The 21,654-nt window shown below is 36.0% G+C and overlaps 1 protein-coding gene across 6 annotated transcripts in view; it reads left to right on the top strand.

Annotated features, from left to right (window-relative positions):
* Window positions 1-6,150: 6,150 nt before the first annotated feature.
* Window positions 6,151-21,654, top strand: part of LOC127846784 (angiopoietin-2-like) — a 145,282-nt gene continuing 129,778 nt past the window's right edge. The window contains exons 1-5 of one of the 6 annotated variants that reach the window (XR_008033666.1): window positions 6,151-7,381; window positions 9,654-9,815; window positions 10,056-10,186; window positions 12,316-12,480; window positions 13,624-15,044. Coding sequence is in view for 4 of the 6 variants with exons in the window: in XM_052378290.1 (XP_052234250.1) it covers window positions 6,217-7,381; window positions 9,654-9,815; window positions 10,056-10,186 (1,458 nt within the window). In the remaining 2 variants the exon portion in view is untranslated. Of the gene's footprint in view, window positions 7,382-9,653; window positions 9,816-10,055; window positions 10,187-12,315; window positions 12,481-13,623; window positions 15,045-21,654 lie in introns of those variants that run through there. The other 5 variants (XR_008033667.1, XM_052378293.1, XM_052378290.1 and 2 more) reach the window with 5 other exon arrangements.

Genomic DNA, 21,654 nt, shown 5'->3' with positions numbered 1-21,654 from the left:
TTATTTCTACAACCTCCATGTCTTACATTATACACACGTATTGCAATAGTGCACTTTAACCTTAAAAGGAAATGTAGGTATTTCTGTAACTTTCAACGCGCTATTGACAATTCCTAACATGAAGGTTCATGATGTAAAAAACCTTGACTTGAAGCTTTTGAATTTCTAAAAACTAATAATTGGCTCTTACTTGAAATGGAAACTTCTGCATTTCTAACATTTTCAATGCGGTGTCAAATACGGCAGAGTGGCAGGCTAGCCTCGTAAGGTCCCAACGTGGAATACCGACAGTCTTGTTGGCCAGCTACTTCTGCAGCTGTTGACCGACATAATTTGAGCCTCGCTCTGCGCAAACTGGGCTTAGTGCAGTCCGCACAGGCTAATCAGCGACGACACTTTACGATGTTATTGTATTTTTCGTGAAAAGGGAGTAACTTCTAAAAGAAAAGCCGGTCTATGCCGGATAATGTCGTCTCTGATAAATCTGTGTGGACGGAATATGCTAATCTGAGATGATACTTTACGCACATGCATTAAACCCCGATTTCCCAAAGCGGGGCTATTTTTTATACTATAAGTTTGAAAATGAACGCATTTGTAAATGTGGTCGTTCTTCTATCGCAGAGCATATATGTTGTTAATACATTTACGAGAAAGTGACAATGCGGACAGAAAATATTAAAAAAATATAACAAAATCATTAGCATGCGCGTTGAATTCCCTATGCGGATCATACTGGTGTTTATGACGTATTGGTCATTAATAAAATAAGCTAAAATGTTTTTGCCTACATATAGCGGACAGGGAAGCTACAGACCAGCCTACGCAACTTACTCTAATAAAACCACGGAACCTTGCGTGAGTCTAGAGCGGATAGGGAAGCTCCAGACCAGCCTACGTAAATTACCATAATAAAACCATGGAACCTTGCGTGATTCTAGAGCGGAAAGGGAATTTTCCAGACCAGCACACGCAAATTACCCTAATGATAAAACCACGGAACCTTGCGTGGGTCTATAGCGGACAGGGAAGCTCCAGACCAGACCAGCATACGTAAATTACCCTAATAAAAGCACGGAACATTGCGTGAGTCTATAACGGACAGGGAAGCTCCAGACAAGCCTACGTTAATTACGCTCATAAAACCACGTAACCTTTCGTGAGTCTATAGCGGCCAGGGAAGATCCAGACCAGCCTTCGTTAATTACCCTTATAAAACCACGGAACCGTGCGTGTGTCTATAGCTGACAGGGAAGCTCCAGACCAGCCTATGAAAAAATATAACAAACAACATTAGCATGCGCGTTGAATTCCCTATGCGGATCATACTGGTGTTTATGACGTATTGGTCATTAATAAAATAAGCTAAAATGTTTTGGCCTACATACATTCCATTAATACATGATAAGTAATGAAATATTTGACCAATTCAAATACATGTTGATGTTTAAATCGCATTTAGAAACGTTTTGTGTTAGCAATTACAAAATAAATCAATATGTGTAAACTGAATTACCAAAAAATAAACATTTATTTCACACCATGATTCTTTGTATCCTTTATGGAACCTTACAAAATTAAGTTAATCGAAATACACGTTCAGATCCTCCCAAACAGCGTCCAATAGAGGATAACCACAGTCTATCCCGATCACAAAGAACCCGTGCTTTTCCACTTTCGACAGCACGATGCTATATGCTTCAGCAGGCACTTACACACAGTTCAGAGCTCCAGATAAAAGGCGTATCTGCGTATTTACGCATTGAAAAAATAAAAAAAACGCATTAAAAATCGGCCCAATACGTAACAAAACGCTTTACAAATCTTGGTACGTATTTTAAATCGATTAAAGTGCGTAACCGGTTTAACCAATAATCCAGTTAAAGTTTATACATCAGTTAACCTTTGAATCAAGAGTAAGTCAATAAAAATAAGCTTGTAATACAAATGGCGGCCCATCATGTTTGTGGATCAAAAACGGACGTTTTAAGCAACTTGCGGAAATATTTTTTAAAGAAAGTCTGTTCATATCGTCATTTTAAATATGTTCTGTTTAAATTTAATAGTATAAATAACAAATAATAATACTATCTCTAGATTAAACACGCCTTTTACTTTTCCGTTTTCTATGGAAATGGAAAATACCCCTAAATATTCCTAACCCTTTATGGCTGAAACAAAGGAGTAAAATACGCATTGACAATAATATCAGGGGGTGAAATACCCTTTAGACTAAATCCTTATCTGGAGCTCTGTACACACTCAGACCTCCAATGAAATATATCAATGGGGATTCCCCTGGTCCGACTGGGAAGTACAATATAATACAAAGTACAAATGGCGACTTGTTTTTTTTTGTTGTCAGGATGCGGAAATGGTCTATTAAACTAGGCACATCGGAAACGCTGAAAACTGTGCTGTAAAAATCAAAAAGCACGAGGAAATTTATCGAACTTAGCAATTAAATAGTAAAACAAAATGATATCCCATTTGTTAGAGATAGACGCATTTGAAACTGTACTTATATATGTTATGCACTTGGTTTAATTCTAATTAAAAGTGTCCGCTTCTAATTTTAAATGATTTGTATAAATTACCGACTATAAATGCAATATATAGGGGCAATTCATTTTACAGGTTATGAAATAAATTAAATGAACAGTGTTCTGGTAAATATGCAAATGGGTTAATAACGTACATACAAGTTTGACTCGTACAATGCTTTAACATGTGAACTTACCTTTGACATGTTTAGGACTGGCGTCAGTAGTGACTTCAATGGTAAGCTTTGCTGATTACAATTTTCCATCATCATAAGTGATACCGCTGTCAACGTAAATGACACCACCTTCAAACAACAAAAAAATAACATTCATTTTAAATATGGTGATTAAATGACGTCTGTAGTTCATATAAAAACACGCAGATGCGATATGGTTTTTTATATTGTATTTTTAAATAGCGTTTAATACTTTACAAATATACGATTGAATATGCCCCGTCACTGCGAACACGTATATGCATGTTTTAAAAGTGTGCAATATGCGAACACATTCAGAATGTTTAGCAATCTCAAGATTAACGCACGTAAGTCTTGCGTTGGAAATTAACAAGCGTGTGTCAATCTTGAAGTTCACGCGCAACAACCGCACTATGACTAAACGTACATTTTCATTATCTGGATGCTCTTGTCTTGCGAACACAAACTCGTGGAAATGCTTTGCAGTCTGCGTCAGACGAAGTTGATTTGATTGTGAACAAGGTTAAACCGAAGCTGCTTATAATTAACAAATACGTAATTTAAACCTGAAGCCATGACTGGCGGTTCATGCATATCTAAGTACAATGGCGTTGTTTATACAGCATGACTATTTACACGTTAAGAATAGCACTGCAATACAAAACCAACGCACATTACACAGTTTTCCCAATATGCGAACCTAGTTGCTTTCATTCAGTATAACTCGTAAACATACTTGTCCAATGTATATTCCTAAAAATTAGGCACTCGCTTTAATACGATGTGTATAAAATAGTGTCTTCATATGCGTCATTAATGGATTTAGGATTTATTTCCAAATACATCGGGGCAGAAATGCCCATGAGTACACAGAAGTATACAAAAGATGTTTTACACACATCAATGTCAAGGTCATAATAAAACATGCATATTATAACACAATGTTATGAAGCACAATATATTCTCTTTAACATATACACAATCAACTGAACAAATGAAATGTTTTACAATTCGATTATATATCATTTGTAATATAATACGTTAGACAGAATAATAAATGTACTGAGGAAAATATTGTATCATGTTATGTGTTAGGTGAGCATGTGAGAGGTATGCACTATGAAACTGCTTAAATTATTCATAATATGTATGGTATGTATTTCTCAATTTGAAAGCTTTCTTAACAAAAATTGACAGGTTTCTATTTATTTTACTATTATTGCACTGAAGAAGTTCGATAAATTTCGGTACGTTTGGTCTTACATAGTAATATTTATTAATGTATTTTTTTCGTAATTCAGTGTAAAGTAGGCATTCAAATAAAAATGGAATTCGTCCTCTAACTTATGGCATAAACAACATGTTCGATCTTCGCGTGGGGTAAGTATTGGTATTTTCCATCTACCGGCTTCTATTTCTAAATTATGTGCAGACTTTCTTAATCTTGATAATGCAATCCTACAACTGTGTATATTAGCCTGGTATAAATATGGTTGTAATTTAAAAGTATAATACATAGTATATGAGCTGACTCGTTTAATTAATTTGTCCCATTTTGTAAAAATACATATCTGATTCTTTCTTTAAATTAGAGGAGAAACATATGTATGTCATATATACTTAATGTGTTTATACTTTTCTATTGTTTTGTGCAAAGAGCGATATCCCGTGTTCCAAGTGCCCTAAGTGACTGTTCTTCGTATTTTGTCTAAGTGTCTTCGTTGTGGCAACATGTATATGATACATGCCATGTTTGAAAAATTTAAAGGAGTATACTATGAATGTATAATATAATAGATTTTATATTATAGATATATATAAAAATAGTTTAAGTTTGCAAAATTGAGGTTTTGTATTATTTTTACAACTTAGCAAAATAAGGCGAAGTACTACATGGGAGTTTAATTGTTTGCGTCTCTAAAAATTGAATGTACGTTAGTTCACCATACGACCAATGAAAAGACCGTTTTTGCCATAGAACTATTTAATATAGAATATTCAGGACTATAATATATTTTACGAGCTTGAGTTCTGTAATACAGACATGTAACTCGGCGCAAATATTGAGTAATCTTTTCAGTAGATTATTTACTTCATTTTGTGGAATAATAATGATGTATAATCGTAAGCATTAAAGGGACCGTCAGCCGCGATTGACGAAAAAAGAAAAGTTCTAAAATACCGCATTTTTTACATTTATTAGTTTATATTCATTTAAGTCACTATCACGCTCACGAATACATACGGCTACTGTATTATGCAATATAAAAACATTCGACAACAAGTAGTACCATACGATGGTTAATTACAATAGGAAGACCCTAAAAACAAGTAACATTGATGTAAAAACATTATATTACAAGCATTCGGCAAGTTTTAAGCATCTAAATATCTAAATATCGTTCCACGATGTAATCTACTTTCGCTTTTGAATCAGGATCGGATTCATTCGGGTTGCGTTCATTTGCATAATTTATACAAGCCATTTTCGCATTCGCTAAGTTCCAGTTACCCAGAATTCATTTTGATTTCGCAGAATGATTATTCATGAGAGCAACGTCATGCTTCCGACGCTTACCGTATCCAATCTCGTGTTCGCCCGTAAATGTTCGGATATTTCACGGGAGATATAAATGGAATTATTTGTGGCCACAAAAAAATAAAAACGAGCATTTTGTATCTCGTTAAATCAATTCTACCAGACAACATCTAACGTTGAAATTTTGCATTTTGCTAAAAGGAACATTGATTTTTTTATGGGTTAGCTTTATTTAACGAAATATTCGATATTTTTGAGCGTGATTGTTACTTTATAATATCACGACTGGTATATTTTATTACTTGAATTTTTGTTTAAGTTTTCATATTTTCATTATATTCGGTAATAAATTTAACGCGATACAGGGACCAGGTAACTACCAGTAAACTTTAAATAACGCAAGTAGATTGATCGTCATCGCCACGTGGTAAAACCAGGAATGCAAATTGTACATGCGTAGTGAATTGTATATATTTTATATATAAAATGATCAATCTGCTTGCGTTATTTACAGTGTGTATATCGTTATGTCACCTATTGTCGCGATGTACTTTCGAGTTCACATCTCGAAATTTTATTACCGAATATACCGAAAATATTTACTTTTTTTCAAGTAATGTAATATTCCAATCGTGATATTGGAATCAATATAAACTAATAATTGTAAAAAATACGTTATTTTAGAACTTTTCTTTTTTCGTCAATCGCGGTGTACGGTCCCTTTAAAATACATAATTTCTGAACAGTTAGGGTCTTCACTCAGTAGAAGTAATTGGTACTTGAGAATCTCTCTCAATCGTTTTTGACATTTTTCACAAGAGGTTTCCGTTTTATACTCAGAAACATTCTCATTAAATGCAATGCAGTTCACGCTAGAGACACATGCAGGGCAGTCAGTTTTCAATAGCGTTTAAAATAAGAGTACAGGAATAGAAGCATGTCTCTTCTTGTTTATTTTCTTGGATCGTTTGTTTTGCTTTTCCAAGGCGGACAATGTGAATTAACATGGTACAAGATGCTCTCTGCACGACTGGACGATATCGTGTTTGATATGAAGTCAAAAGATAATTCAATAACAACACAGGTTCAGGAACTCAAGACTATGGTGACTGCGACAAATCAGCAGTTGGCCTCTTTTGAAAAGAGGCTCAGTGCGGTGGCTGAATGCAATGCAAAGTTGGTCGCTGTCGAGGAGAGATTCGCTAATATAGACAACCGTTTGAAAGATGTTGCAGCGGCGGAGGCAGGGCGACGGACGCATCTGTTGAGACGAGGTCTTGAGCAGGAAAAGGCGGCAACGATGACAAGATTTGATTGTCTCCAGAAGAAACAAGAGAAAATCCTTTTGCGGATGGATGATATAGAAAAGTTTCAAGGTGCAATAATGACCCGGGCAGATGATATGGATACTCGATTGAACGAAACGCGAATTCAGATATCTAATGTAGAAAATGAATTGTATGTTACTGTTTATAACACAAGTAACTTATTTGAAAGTATTGGCACTCTGGAAAATATGCAGGTAGCGATGAAAGGGACTGAAGAAAAAAGCAGTGCGTTGGTAGCAGCGATGGAACAGAAAGTCAAATCTACGCAGCACAACGTTCAGAAACTCCAGTCGCAGGTTCAAACCCTCATTGATACGCAAGGGAGTCTTCAGTCTAAGACAAGGACTATCGAAGCAAAGGTCGATACGACACGCGCGGATATATCTCGGCTGACTGAAGACAAAACGAGAGCGCTGATAGCGGTCATTGAAGAGCAAGTTAAATCAACGCAGAAAAACTTTCACACACTCCAGTCTCAGGTTCAATCCCTTGTGGGAACGCAAGCGGATCTTAAATCCAAGACAATGAGTATTGAAGCACAGGTCGATACGACACGCGCGGATATATCTCGGCTGACTGAAGACAAAACGAGAGCGCTGATAGCGGTCATTGAAGAGCAAGTTAAGTCAACGCAGAACAACTTTCACACACTCCAGTCTCAAGTTCAAACCCTTGTGGGAATTCAAGCGGATCTTCAGTCTAAGACAGGGACTATCGAAGCACAGGTTGATACGACACGCGATGTTATATCTCGGCTTCAGCGTATCGTACCAGGTTATTTATACATTGTGTTCGCTTATTGTATCTGTTTGTTTAAGACAATTAACACTAAACATGTTCTTGCATTACCCTGGGATTTCACTTAAGTATCATAACTAAACCAAAATTTAAACAATTCCAAAGAAAATGTGGAAATCATTCGTTGTAAAGCACTTAGTTGTGAAATAATGCTTTATAGATATTCGATTAACCTAAACACACTTCATATGAAACCGCAAAGCGCAGGTAAAACTGCCCTGATGGTACAGTCCAAAATGAATTATGATATGATTCGAAGTCTTTAAAAGTTAAAAACCAATTCCAAATAATATTGGTAATACTAAGGTGATTACTATTTGATAAAGTATTGTGGTCATAGGCAAACCTGCTCATTGTCAAATATGCTAGTGTATTGATTTAGCAATATAAACACAATGACACATAAGAAAGTCTGTGACGGGCTAATATTGCGAATTGTTGTATGGTCATTCATGTGTTAAATTTGTTTTAGGCAATTGAATTACAGTGGAATCTGAGTATGCTCTTCTGTTTCGTTCGATCATGTTACTAATGTTCAGGCAACTTAGCATCAAAGATATTTTACCAATCGACCATGATATATTACAATGGGTTTTCATTTTTTTATTTTTCAAATAATTAAACTGGGTTTTCACATATTTGGACCGGATTGTGTGAACTTTATCTGCAATCGATCTTGACTATTCCGATGATAAAAGTCCAATTTATTAATTCAGAAATATTCAGCAAGTTGCAAATATATTTTGAATATCAATAATTTATATAAAATATTATGTTCGCAATGACAAAATATATCCGGATTCTGAATTTTGTATTTCTTCGATTGTTATCCCCACGCTTTTTGAAAAAAAGGTGGGGATATTGTGGTTATCTCCGCCGTCCGTCCGTCTGTCTGTCCGTCCGTCCTGGCCACTATCTCCTCCTACACTAAAAGCAATAGAACCTTGAAACTTACACACATGGTAGCTATGAGCATATGTGCGACCCTGCACTATTTGGAATTTTGATCTGACCCCTGGGTCAAAAGTTATAGCGGTTGGGGTGGGGCCGCGTCAGAAATTATCACTCATTTTTTTAGGTTATTTTACATTTACTTCTTTATTTCTACACCGATTCACTTCAAATTGATACTGGACCTCTCTTATGACAATACGGTCAATCTCAACCATGCATGGCCCCATTCCCAACCCTGGGGCGCCCCGCCCACATAGGCCACACCCACCAAAAATTTCCATTTACTATAATTTTTTCATTTCTACACGGATTCACTTCAAATTGATACTGAACTTTTGTTATGACATAAGGGTCAATCTCAACTATGCATGGCCCCAATCCCAACCCTGGGGCGCCCGCCCACATAGGCCACACCCACCAAAAAATTCCATTTACTATATTTTTTTCATTTCTACACGGATTCACTTCAAATTGATACTGAACTTCTCTTATGACATTAGGGTCAATCTCAACTATGCATGGCCCCATAACCAACCCTGGGGCCCCGCCCACATAGACCACACCCACCCAAAATTGCCTTTACTATAATTTCTTCATTTCTACACCGATTCACTTCAAATTGATATTGAACTTCTCTTATGACAATACAGTCAATCTCAACTATGCATGGCCCCATTACCAACCCTGGGGCGCCCCGCCCACATAGACCACACCCACCCAAAATTGCCTTTTACTATAATTTCTTCATTTCTACACTGATTCACTTCAAATTGATACTGAACCTCTCTTATGACAATACGGTCAATCTCAACTATGCATGGCCCCATTACCAACCCTGGGGCCCCGCCCACATAGACCACACCCGCCCAAAATTGCCTTTTACTATAATTTCTTCATTTCTACACCGATTCACTTCAAATTGATACCTAACTTCTCTTATGACAATACGGTCAATCTCAACTATGCATGGCACAATTACCAACCCTGGGGCGCCCTGCCCACATATGTCACACCCACCCAAAATTGCCTTTTACTATAACTTCTTCATTTCTACACCAATTCACTTCTAATTGATGATGAACTTCTCTTATGACAATACGGTCAATCTCAGCTATGCATGGCCCCATTACCAACCCTGGGGCACACCTAGGTCAAACATTCGGCGTGGGGATACGCGTCGGCCTCTGCCGCGCCATTTCTAGTTTCTAATGTTTTATTGTATTAGGTGTTCATGATCAACAAATTATATTTCATCCAATATTAACTAGTTTTTAATATAATTTACTGTTTAAAGTGGACGGACAATGGGGTACATGGACTTCTTGGTCTCTTTGCACACATCACTGTAACCAGACACGGACTCGAGCTTGCAACAATCCAGCACCGCTACATTTCGGGAGTGATTGCCCCGGTCTTACAACACAAACGCAAGAATGTAACACATATCTATGCGGAGGTAATGTTTTTACAAGTTTTATCATATTTTGTATTAATCACTGAACTAATGAACATATATTCATTTTATATGACAAAAATTGCTATGGTTAATTCAATGGCCAATTTCATAAAGACAGGCTAGTACAAATGAAAGATTGCTATACTTTGGTATTACAATGATATAATATGAACATATTGATAAAATGCTAGTATGCTGTGTAGTGCAACGAACTTTTATATGTTTGTTGATTTTGCTCAGGGAAAGATTGCACCGAGCTTCTGAACAGAGGTGCCCCAAAGCTAAGTGGTGTCTACAACATTACCACCCCTCTCTCTCACACCAAGATACAGGTGATGTGTGACATGGAGACGGATGGAGGAGGCTGGACGGTAGTATCATTGTTATCTAAACTACAATATCACCATTCCATTCCTTGCACACCAAGATACGGGTGTAATGTGACATGGAGACTTATGAAGAAATATCGTGTACTTGAATCACATATCTGTATTTAGTATTGGTTTGATTTATCTTTATATTAACAATAATCACAATGGGAATCAACGCATCTGGCGATTTTTGAAATGTTTGTTTATTTTTGAGACAAAAGTGGAATGTTGGGCCATCTGTGTCCTCAGCTCACATGTGCATATGATAAAACGTACATTCCCTCATTCATAGGACATAAATCAATTGAATCGCTGCTATTGATAATTCTATCAGGCTTACTTTTAGCTTGATGAACACTCAATATTGTATCTTTAAAAAATGTGTTATGTTGTGGTATATTTATAACCATGTTTTCAGAAGAATTGCGATTTATAGTATGCTTTCCGGTGGTTTATAGAGAAATATCAGTGAATTAAACTAATATTTCACTGTTTTAAACAGTAAAAAATAACAGTGAAAATATCGATATTTTTCACTGTTTTACTGTGAAATGACGTCACTTTTTTTAAGAAATAACGTGAAGTCACTTTTTCGACGAAATGACGTCATAAATCCAGCCATATTATCCAGTTAAACTCTTTTACAATGTAAATGAATGGTGAAAAAAAAGCATACGATAAAAAGAAATATGTTGGATTCGATGGAATATCGATTTTAATTCACTCATGATCATGAAAAAATATTGTTTCACTCGTGACTGCGCCACTCGTGAAAATATTACTTTAAATGATCACTCGTGAAATGAAATCGATATTCCATCGATTCCAACAAATACTGTATCCTCTATGGATTCAACACGTCCGGTCCATTAGTTACTCAGTCGTACGTTGGTGTAACGCGTAACTCGAAAAGTATTGCTTCTTTAGTGATGAATGTTTTCCAATCAGCAACAAATGTGCGATCTTTTGCCCGTGCATATTTTAAGTACGTTATTTTGTTTGCATAGGGAAATTATGGACTCTAATAAAAAGGAAATGGTTGGGCTCTTGTCTCTTGCTTAACTCAAAATAAATATTGCCCTTAAAAGTAATAACGCCTATATACAAACATTTAAGCCAGCATGGGAACTGGTTTTCGTTATTAAATTTGTTAGCCTTTGCGAATTGTGTCTATTTAATTTTGGCTGTCTAACAGCTTTAACGCTTTCGTGTGTTAAATACGTTCCGGTATCGGTTGCACTGCATGTATGCGGATTGCTGCATTATCTCATTGAGTTTAAGGTCAACGCACACTATATATAAGAGCTATAGTTTACTTTTCGTTTGGATTAGAACACTGTTTTTCTCTTCCAATACACTATATTTTAAACAAGAGGACATCATTTGAGCACTCTATAAAAACAAGTTTTGTGTATTCTAAATAAAATGTTTCTTAAAAAGTTTACAAAATAATTGAAAATAAAACGACCGTCTATCTACAGTCACTATTTCAAACTGGTTCGCCACAGTTTATAATGTTTAAATGAATGCAAATAATAACTTTTGTCTTTTGGTACCATATGTCTTATCGGACGGAGATAATATACTCAACCTAATTAAATTATACTTAACAACACACGCGTGTTCAGCTTTCTATACCGATTATATTTAGTATTTTCAAAGATGATGTTTCAATTTGTTGAACTTGTACTTGTGATTAAAGCTCTGAAATATAATTTAATAAGAGCTACCGTTTTTGCATGTATTATGCAGACCATTGATCTCATCCTAAAAGAACGATAAAGGTATTTTGTTAAAACGATTTTGAAGACACGTGTTTCAGCTACATAATCAATATTTCTTTAAATATGCAAAACAATAAACAATCATACCTTAAAAATTTGGCTTGACTTCAAAATGGAGCTTTAGAGAATTTATCGAAAATTGATACGACGAACAACGGACAATTACGACAATTACGACGGAACTCCCATACCAAAATCGTTATGCTTTAACCACTTATATATAAGGAAGTATAATAACTTTATTGTTCGATGATTTGCGTTAACATTTATAAATACAAGTTCAACCAGTAACGTCCGGTATAAATTCTGATCGTATCAACAAGTTTGAACTGCTCTTAATTCTAGGTCTTAAATACATTTACGAGATTACAACGCGTGGTTCCTACCAACTCCGTGTAGACATTGTACGTTCGAACGGAAGCAAGGGATACGATGTGTACGGGGGCTTTAGTCTTTCGCCTGGAACGAACTACACACTGAACGTTGGGTCACGTGTACGGTCCGATGGTCGTAAGTGTTTATTGTTTACATAATTCTTGTTTCAACGACATTATCTTACCCATAATTTAACCTACTTAATGTAAAATAATAATTCTTGCAAAACGTCAAGAATTGATACTGCATAGTAATATTGGAATGCCAAACTTTAAATTAAATACTGTGATTTATATTCAAGAAGAAGAATTAAAGCTGGTGTAATTGCTGTATTGACAATACAGGACTGTATTTTGCTATTAACCTAAATGAAACATTTTGAAGAAGTAGCGTGCTTCTCGTTATCGACAATCCGTCTGATAAAGATTTACTTGTGTACCAAGACATTTCAAACTAAGTCAATGTTAGATATAGTTATTCATAGAACACATTTCCGGAGAGACCGAATGCTTACATACGGCAATGATTTCAAAAATCCACCCTTTGGTAGTGGATGTTAAAAAATGAAAAAAAATCGCAAAAAACATGTTTAATTTATAGGCAACAATATTTAAAAAATTGAAGTATTCTGTGAATTAGAAATCAAACATTGTTTCATTTTGCAATAATTATATTCCCTACGCCTCGTCAGATCATATGTTAAAGTTCAAACTCGTACACAACATACCGCTTAATCGACAATGCTCGAGCAACATGGCGCATATATATGTTGCACACATAGTGCCCGTTCTTGTAAACGAATTACGAAACATGTCTGGTCAATCGTAGTGAGATACACAATACAAAGTATATATAAACATATCAATCGGTTTACACATTGCAACCGTTATGTAACAAGATATTTCCTGTAACTTAATTTAAAACAGTACATTGTATATTAGAATAAGACAATTAAATGGTATAATAAGATGTGTAGAGCATTATTAGGTACTATAGTGTTATTGTTTAAATTGGATTATATCCTAAGGAAAACCGACTATTGTTTATAAAAACTATGGTTTCTAAATACAATCAGATTATCTTAACATATATCACACATTATATATATGTTTTTTTTACATTAAGCGCGCTCGATAGCAAATACATGGTTAAACAGATACCTATTTAATTAAATCAACTATATACAATTACGAAACACTAGGCAACAGTTACACATTAGATTCACATAATTATATGTTTGATATATTTACAATTGTGTCGTTTTGTTTTATCTTACAGTTATCAACACATACCGCACATACCGCTCATTTAGTGATGGAGACTCTTCAGGGACACCAGTCGGAAATGCGTTCAGTACGTATGATCATGACGTTGACCGTTGGTCGGGGGGCAACTGTGCAGCAGACTGGAGAGGGGGCTGGTGGTACAATGCCTGCTATGGCTTCATCAATCTGAATGGACTTTACCGACCAAAACTAAAAAGTTCGCAAGCCATGATTTATGACTCTACAGACGGTCTTGCTGCCAGCACCATGATGTTTAAAAGTGTGTCATAACAATGCCTCATATTTCAACTGTGTATATTAATCATTCACACCACCTAATAAACCTTCTCAATACGACCATAACTTGTGCGCACAGATCTTAATGTCACAAACTATACGTTGCAATGTCTCTTAAGCTTGTTTAAAATAAAGACACTATATAGCTGATACTCGTTTGGGTTTCAAGTCATAATGAACTGATTGCAATGGTTATTGTGTTCTGATTTTATATAACCGTTTAGTATTTAAATAGTAAGGCAATAGAAATGCAATGTCCTTAATAGCTTATCAATTTGGTTTGTGATGCTATGAGGTTAATACGTATGTGGATTTCAATGTTATATGAATACATATTGATCAATTGTGAAGTTTGGAACTCCTTAAAACCGGTTTAAACCATCAGTGCTTTTGTATTGAGCATTCCAAGGCGGTGACCCCAGAGTTGTCCATGATATTTGTGCTGTTGTAATGATATGCGTATCTTGTATTGTACATTTATTTTTTATCTCACTGTTTTGCAACTGATTCCTCGCCATATATATACCCCATTGTATAATATAAGATTTCTCTCCTTCCTGTGAAGCTGAAGTTTCATTCTATGTGTATGACACCTGGCAATAAAGTTATTAACACGCTATCATATCAATTTGTGCTGTCTTCAAGGATTCATTATCTCGACATTTATGACACTGATTTAATGACATTTTGTTACAAGAAGAGCAACATTTAACCTTATAAAATATATATTCTCAAATATTCACTACCACAGGGTGGAGTTATGAAATAATTACCGTGTGTTTAGCTTTCGGTTTTTCCGGAAATGTTTCGATATATAATATTGCTATTGATAAGAACATAAGATTACGAGTGTATGTACGTTTGTACCAGGATCTTTTAAATTTTGATAGATACATGTGTAGATCACGAACATCCAGTTTAAACGTAAAGTATCGTACCTGATTAGCCTGTGCATTATGCCCCGTTTTCACAGATCGACACTCATATCGTTAATCTAGCCAATAAATAGCGCCGAAAGAAGTACATGTACTCTAATCGATATTGTATCATGTTTTATTGGAGATAATGCCATAAACACTAAACAAGTAAGATGCTTTGTAAGTAAACAATGGACATAAGAATAAACTGACAAACATGCGTCTGCCATCTTAGTCATTATTATTTAGCCCTACTTTTTAGGCTAGAAATCACTAAGATACAGAGAAGTGCAAACATCGGGGGTCGTATTTCAGAAGCATCTTAACTTAAATTTTATTCTCATATTTAAATTGGAAAAAAATCTTAAGTGTTTCATTTCATATTGCAATAGATTGGCATCAAGATATACATTTAAATAGCATCATTATGTCAATGTTATTTAAGGAATACCCAAAAAAAATGTGTTTTCTTATTTAGTTAAGAAATTCAAAACATTGTAATTTTGACCTAAAGTAAAAGATGTTTATGGAATACCACCCCAGGGTTTATTTTGGTGCAGCTATTCTAGATGGAGTTCTACATAGATTTATTTCGACAATTATATAAAGCGATAACATGCGTTGTCAATAGAATTGCGAATTTCGTTCAATGTAATCGAATGCACACTTTATGTCTAACTTTTTATGTTAAAGATGACAATGCACATGCTTGTTTACATACGCAAGTGAAATAAAGTTTAACACATGTTCTCCACATAAATTATTGAACTGAATATTTTAATTATGTTTGCTGTGACCAGAATCCTATGTCTATTCACAAACAATATGTTTCCGAAAATTATGGTTTTATGTTGAGATTAATATTTCCTGTTAAAATCTGGGTTGGGAGATTATCGCTTGAGTATCGATAGAAATTTTTTAATTTTGAGCGAGTTAATATCAGTTATTTATTGGCCATTGTGCCCCAATTATTTAGTTTTGAAACGTATCGTTAACCGGGAGCGAACATCACGGATCCGAGAAGACACATGACCATTCCTGTTTGCCCTGTTGTTGCATAACATAATTTAGGACACAATACGTGTTTATGTTTACACTAATTGTATTTTAAAAAGTCATTTATGGATTCTTGTTTCATACGAATATTTGTATGCTTATAATCAAAATCGACAGCATGTTACCCTGCTGCAGCTGCTGCTGTAATGACGTCCTGTGTCACGGATGTTAATCACGGGCGCCACCTCTTTTTGAGATGCATTTAAAAATAATCATGTTCCCCCACGTAAGATGTACCGCCAATGGCGACGTTGTCTTGACAACAATAAGAAAAACAGCATCATAATCACAGTATGTCATTTCATATTGCTTATAATAGTAAATTTCGTTTTTGTTTAAGAAAAATGTAATACAACAAATGTTTCGATGACATTTGGGAACAGTCTTTCAAAATATTTTCAATAAGCATCAAGGTCACTAATTTGAACATATTTTTCAGAGAATAGTGTTTCCCTTAATACTTCGGACAAACCATTGACTTTCCAAGGTGTGAATAAAATATCTTAACAATACGTTATTAACAATTACTTTATAAAGAAGTTTAACCCATTTATGCCTAGCGTCCTGAAAACAAGACTTTGCAAACAGCGTAGACCCAGATGAGACGCAGCTGGGTATGCGCTGTTTGCTTAAAATTTTTTCAGTAAGTTATATTCTAAATATAGAAATAAATATTGTGGAAATAAATTGATCCAATTTAGAAGGTTGGGAAAGTCCATTAAGCATAAATGGGTTAAGAAAACAAATAATGGTCATTGTTGGAAGCCTGTGATGTTGATTAACTTAAAATTTCGGAATATGTATACGTTGGGAGTAGGTTCTTTCAAATATAAATACAAATGCATATTGTGCAGAGAAACAAATTATGCGCTAATTAAGTAATACAACACAGTCAATATATGTTTACATGGCAAATGTGCACAAACTTTAAGGTGTCATACTAAGTACATTATACTATTATAAGTTGTCTGTTTGCAACTCTGGTAACACACATGCAATGTTTTGCTTGTATAAATACATTAGATTGTCGGCGTTCGCCAATAAACAACTGCGGGAACGACGTAGTTGTTAATCGATCAATAAACAACCTATTTAGTCTTTCAGCATGGTGCCCGTCTAGCGATAAGAAGGTCCCGGGTTTGATCCTCATTCTAAGAGCGTTTTTAATATATTCTAATAAGACATTAAGTGGCGGTTTTACCCAAGAATCCAACTGAAGAGTGTCTAAATGAGTTGTAGGCTTTTAATGCAATCAAGGCACAATAAATAGGGTTACAGACGAACGTTTAAGACTAGACAATAAAACTGTTTATATGCAGATACACAACAACAATGCGTTTAAATGTACATGTATTTGTATCGTCTACATCAACACGTATCCGAAATATTGAAACAAATAACAACACTCAAAACAAGTCAGTATCAAAAACAGCCATTTACTCCGCCATGATTCTTTGAGTTCCAAGTGGTAACTTTTACAATGAGGTGACTTTACTGCCGTGTGCATCAATTTGATACACAAACAAGACATGATTCAAGAAAATATGTTCACGGACACATCAGTTATAAAAAAAGACATGAACATATATGCGCAAACATTTGTCTGTTAAGGTTGACCTTACGTTGACGTTTTTAGATAATGTCATTTGAAAATGAGTTAAATGAGAACACCATTTACACAAATTCGGTATAAACTATTTTCTAATTGGAGTGGCGCGAGCATGTTACGGGCAGATGATCGGACTGACTGTCGGACGGACTAAGGCCATTCTTAAACCCGCTGTTGCCTTGGTTGCGGAAAAAAATAGCCTCGTTCTTGAACATTTGTATTCTAAGTTCTAGGCGCTGCCTAGCTGTTCCTATTCTATTTTACTAGCTGCTTGGTTGGGTAAGCCGATACGTCACTATTAGCACAGGCAGCGTACGAAACTTCGATATATTTTTAACTCAAACGGCTGTCCGGTTAGTACAGTGGAAAGTACACTTTCTTCTCACCTCGGCGATCCTGGCCGATTTCCCACTCCCATCGGATATGTGATCGGTCTGTAGTTAGTCCCCGCGGCACACGATCAAAACAAAATGGTGTGACCTTTATTAAAAACAACACAAATATCAAGGAATTTGAACTATACTTGACAATTAGTCCCAACTGTCGTTAGACTAGTTGGAGTGCAAAGACATACACTGCAGGTCCCTACATAATGCAGTATCAGGCGCGATAGGATTTGTTAAACGTCGCTTGATTTAATTATTTAACTGCTTTGTAGCATTAATTAACCACTGTTGAACGTTTGGAATCTTACACGGATAATTTATTTGCATATTGTCATAACAAATGTGTCCCCCAGAACTTGCCACTTCGCCAGAGCGAAATGATCGAATTGTAAATCACTGGTATTCTCTGCTTATTGATCACATAGCATGAACTAATATAATGTCTTACCGATTGAATATCGTCTATTGTTCTACTCTCCAGCGTCACGCCTTGCGTTAAAAACCTTTGATAAAATTATAAATTGAAACAAGTTACATTTTGTTGTAAATTATGATTTTCAGTGATACAGAAATGTTTAATCGGACAAAATCGATCATAGCGTAAAATATGAAATTATATTTGTTTCACTGTAATAAACATACACAAAATACGTAATTTATTAACAGTTTTAATTGATCGTGAAAAACCACATTAATGACAAAGTGCGTTTCTGTTTCTATAATATTTTTGTATCATATTTCAATCTAGCTAGTTCACTCTCAGAACAAAAGTATGTGGCATATCTTGAGCGCCGTTTAGTCTTAAATAAAAACACAACTCATATAATATTGTATTATATTTAATTCCCTTAAAACGCGTTCCCAAAAAGGTTGCGCAAATAACATGATTGTGCAACATGCGCTTAAACAAATTTAAACTAAAAAGAGTTTAACCGTTTTATCAACCAAGGTAAATAGCGACGACTTTCTATCATCAGTGTTGTATATGTCCAACCTACGGAATCCGGATAGTGCCAAGTTGATTGTCGCGTGTCGACCTTCGAGGTCGACGCACGACATTCAAGCGACATTCTCTCGACGCACGATACGACGCGCGACACTCATGCGACAATCAAGATTTGAGTGTCGCATATCGCGTTGGTTTAGAGAAAAAATATTGCAGTAAATCTTGACTGTCGACTGAATTGTCGCGCGTCGTATCGTGCGTCGAGAGAATGCCGCTTGACATTCTCTCGACGCACGATACGACGCGCGACATTCTCTCGACGCACGATAAGACACTCGACACTATATCGAGCAAATATCGCGCAATTGTCGCATGTCGACCTAAAAATCCCTAGGTCGGCACACGACATTCTCTCGACGCACGATACGACGCGCGACATTCTTTCGACGCACGATATGACACTCGCGAGATATATTGAGCAAATATCGCGCAAGTGTCGCATGTCGACCTGTGTGGGAGTAATTTTTTCATCTGCAAGCAAGGTGTAATAGTTATTTTTTCAGCTAAATTAAAATAGCGTCATCTAGTAGCAGCAATAACAGCAGCAGCAATAGCAGCAGCACCATCAGTAGCAGCAGCAGTAGTAGCAGCAGCAGTAGCAGAAGCAGCAGCAGAGCAGTAGCAACAGTAGCAACAGCTGTAGCAGTAGCAGTAGTAGCACTAGTAGCAGAAGTAGCAGCAGTAGTAGTAGTAGTAGCAGTAGCAGTAGTAGTAGTAGTAGCAGTAGTAGTAGTAGTAGTAGTAGCAGTAGTAGTAGTAGCAGTAGTAGAAGTAGTAGCAGCAGTAGAAGCAGTAGCAGCAGTAGAAGCAGTAGCAGAAGTAGCAGCACTAGCAGCAGTAGCAGCAGTAGCAGCAGTAGCAGTAGTAGTAGTAGTAGTAGTAGTAGTAGTAGTAGTAGTAGTAGTACCGGTAGTGTAGTGAGACTGGTAGTAGTGGTAGTGGTAGTGGGACTGGTGGTAGTGGAAGTAGTAGTTGTAGTAGTAGCAGAATCAGGAGTAGTAATACAAGCAGTAGCAGTAGCAGTGTAGCAGCAGTACCAGCACCACCAGCAGTAGCAGTAATAATAGTTGTTGTAGAAGTAGTAGAAGAAGCAGTAGTAGCAGCAGCAGCATTAGCAGCAGTAGCGGCAGTAGCAGCAGCAGTAGAAGCAGTAGCAGCATCAGCAGGAGCAGCAGTAGAAGCCGTAGCAGTAGTAGCAGAAGTAGCAGCAGTAGCAGTAGTAGTTGCAGTAGAAGCAATAGCAGCCGTAGAAGCAGTAGCAGAAGAAGAAGCAGTAGCAGCAGTAGAAGCAGTAGCAGCAGCAGCAGTAGCAGCAATAGCAGCAGTAGCAGCAGTAGCAGTAGCAGCAGCAGTAGCAGCAGTAGTAGTAGTAGCAGTAGTAGTAGTAGCAGTAGTAGTAGTAGCAGCAGTAGTAGTAGTAGTAGTAGTTGTTGTTGTAGTAGTAGTATTAGTATTAGTAGTAGTAGCAGAAGCAGCAGTAGCAGCAGTAGCAAATAACTGCCTAACCATTGGACTACGCATTTTCAAGATTTTTCATCAAGAGTCAATAACATGAACTGGAATTGTTGACTCTTTTAGGTAATATCTGCCTATATAACACAGCAAAACAGAACTACAAGAATATAGAGTGGACACATTATTAAAATAAAAGTTTCGTTCAACACAGTACAATAAAATATGCATCATTTAAAATGGACAAATCATAAATTATTACATGTAACTGTGTCGTGAATCAAAAGTAAAGAGCATTTAGACGGCTATAATAATGAGTATAATCTAATAAATTCATGTGCGTACATTGTTTTACCAGATTGCATGTTCAGTCCACACTAATCAGGAAGACACTTTCCGTTTTTGTCGTTTTTTTCTATGAGCGAAAATTCAGATTCTATCGCACCTGATAAGCCTGTGTGGACTACACAGCCTAATCTGGGACAACACTATGTACATGCATTAAAACCTCTTTTTACAGAGCGAGCCTCAAGTATTTTTATCAAATGATAAATTAAGTCTTCTTACATTTTTTTAAACACTCAGAAAACTCTCCATAAAACATGTTTATTTGACAGCAGGCGCAGGAAAATTAGTTGAACTTGAAGTAAAATTATTCAGACAATGTACATGAAGTTCCAAGCTTAACTAAACAGCACTGTCATTTCAAGCAATATATCGAATAAATATCTTGTTACTCGATGGTGTGCACGAAAATCGTCGATATTTTCTGGTATTACCATGTAATTTGTTACATGTAATTTGTTACTGTATGATGTTCTTGTTTTGAGAAAGTGTACTCAAAATAGTTAGTATACTGTATTCTTAAATAACCCATCCAAGCTAAAGCGCATTCCACCACTTACCGTACCAAACATGCGTATTACAACTTCCGTTTCCAGACTAAAGTGCGCGATCGAAGTCGACCCTTGTTTACTGTAAAGATGGTATAGTTTTGCGGCAAACGAAGTTGAACTTCTTGTCTCTATTTTAGATAATAGCATATAAAAAATAAAAAATAACAAAAAATATGGGCTTCCATCCTGAGCTTAGAACCAGAAGAAAGCATGTGTGTTGATTGCATGGAATTTCAGCCGAATAAACATCTTAATGTGACATGAACACTTACACGTGGGTGTAAAATAGCGTGAACCAAAACGACCATACTCGCAACAATCACGCACCAATATCGGAATTTTGACTACTACTCTAGTACTACTACTGCTACTACTACTACTACTAATTCTACTACTGGTACTACTACTGCTACTCCTGCTAATGC

This window comes from Dreissena polymorpha, chromosome 9 (assembly GCF_020536995.1).
Source record: "Dreissena polymorpha isolate Duluth1 chromosome 9, UMN_Dpol_1.0, whole genome shotgun sequence".
Taxonomy (NCBI): Eukaryota; Metazoa; Mollusca; class Bivalvia; order Myida; family Dreissenidae; genus Dreissena; species Dreissena polymorpha.
This window is presented reverse-complemented; position numbering and strand designations above follow the sequence as displayed.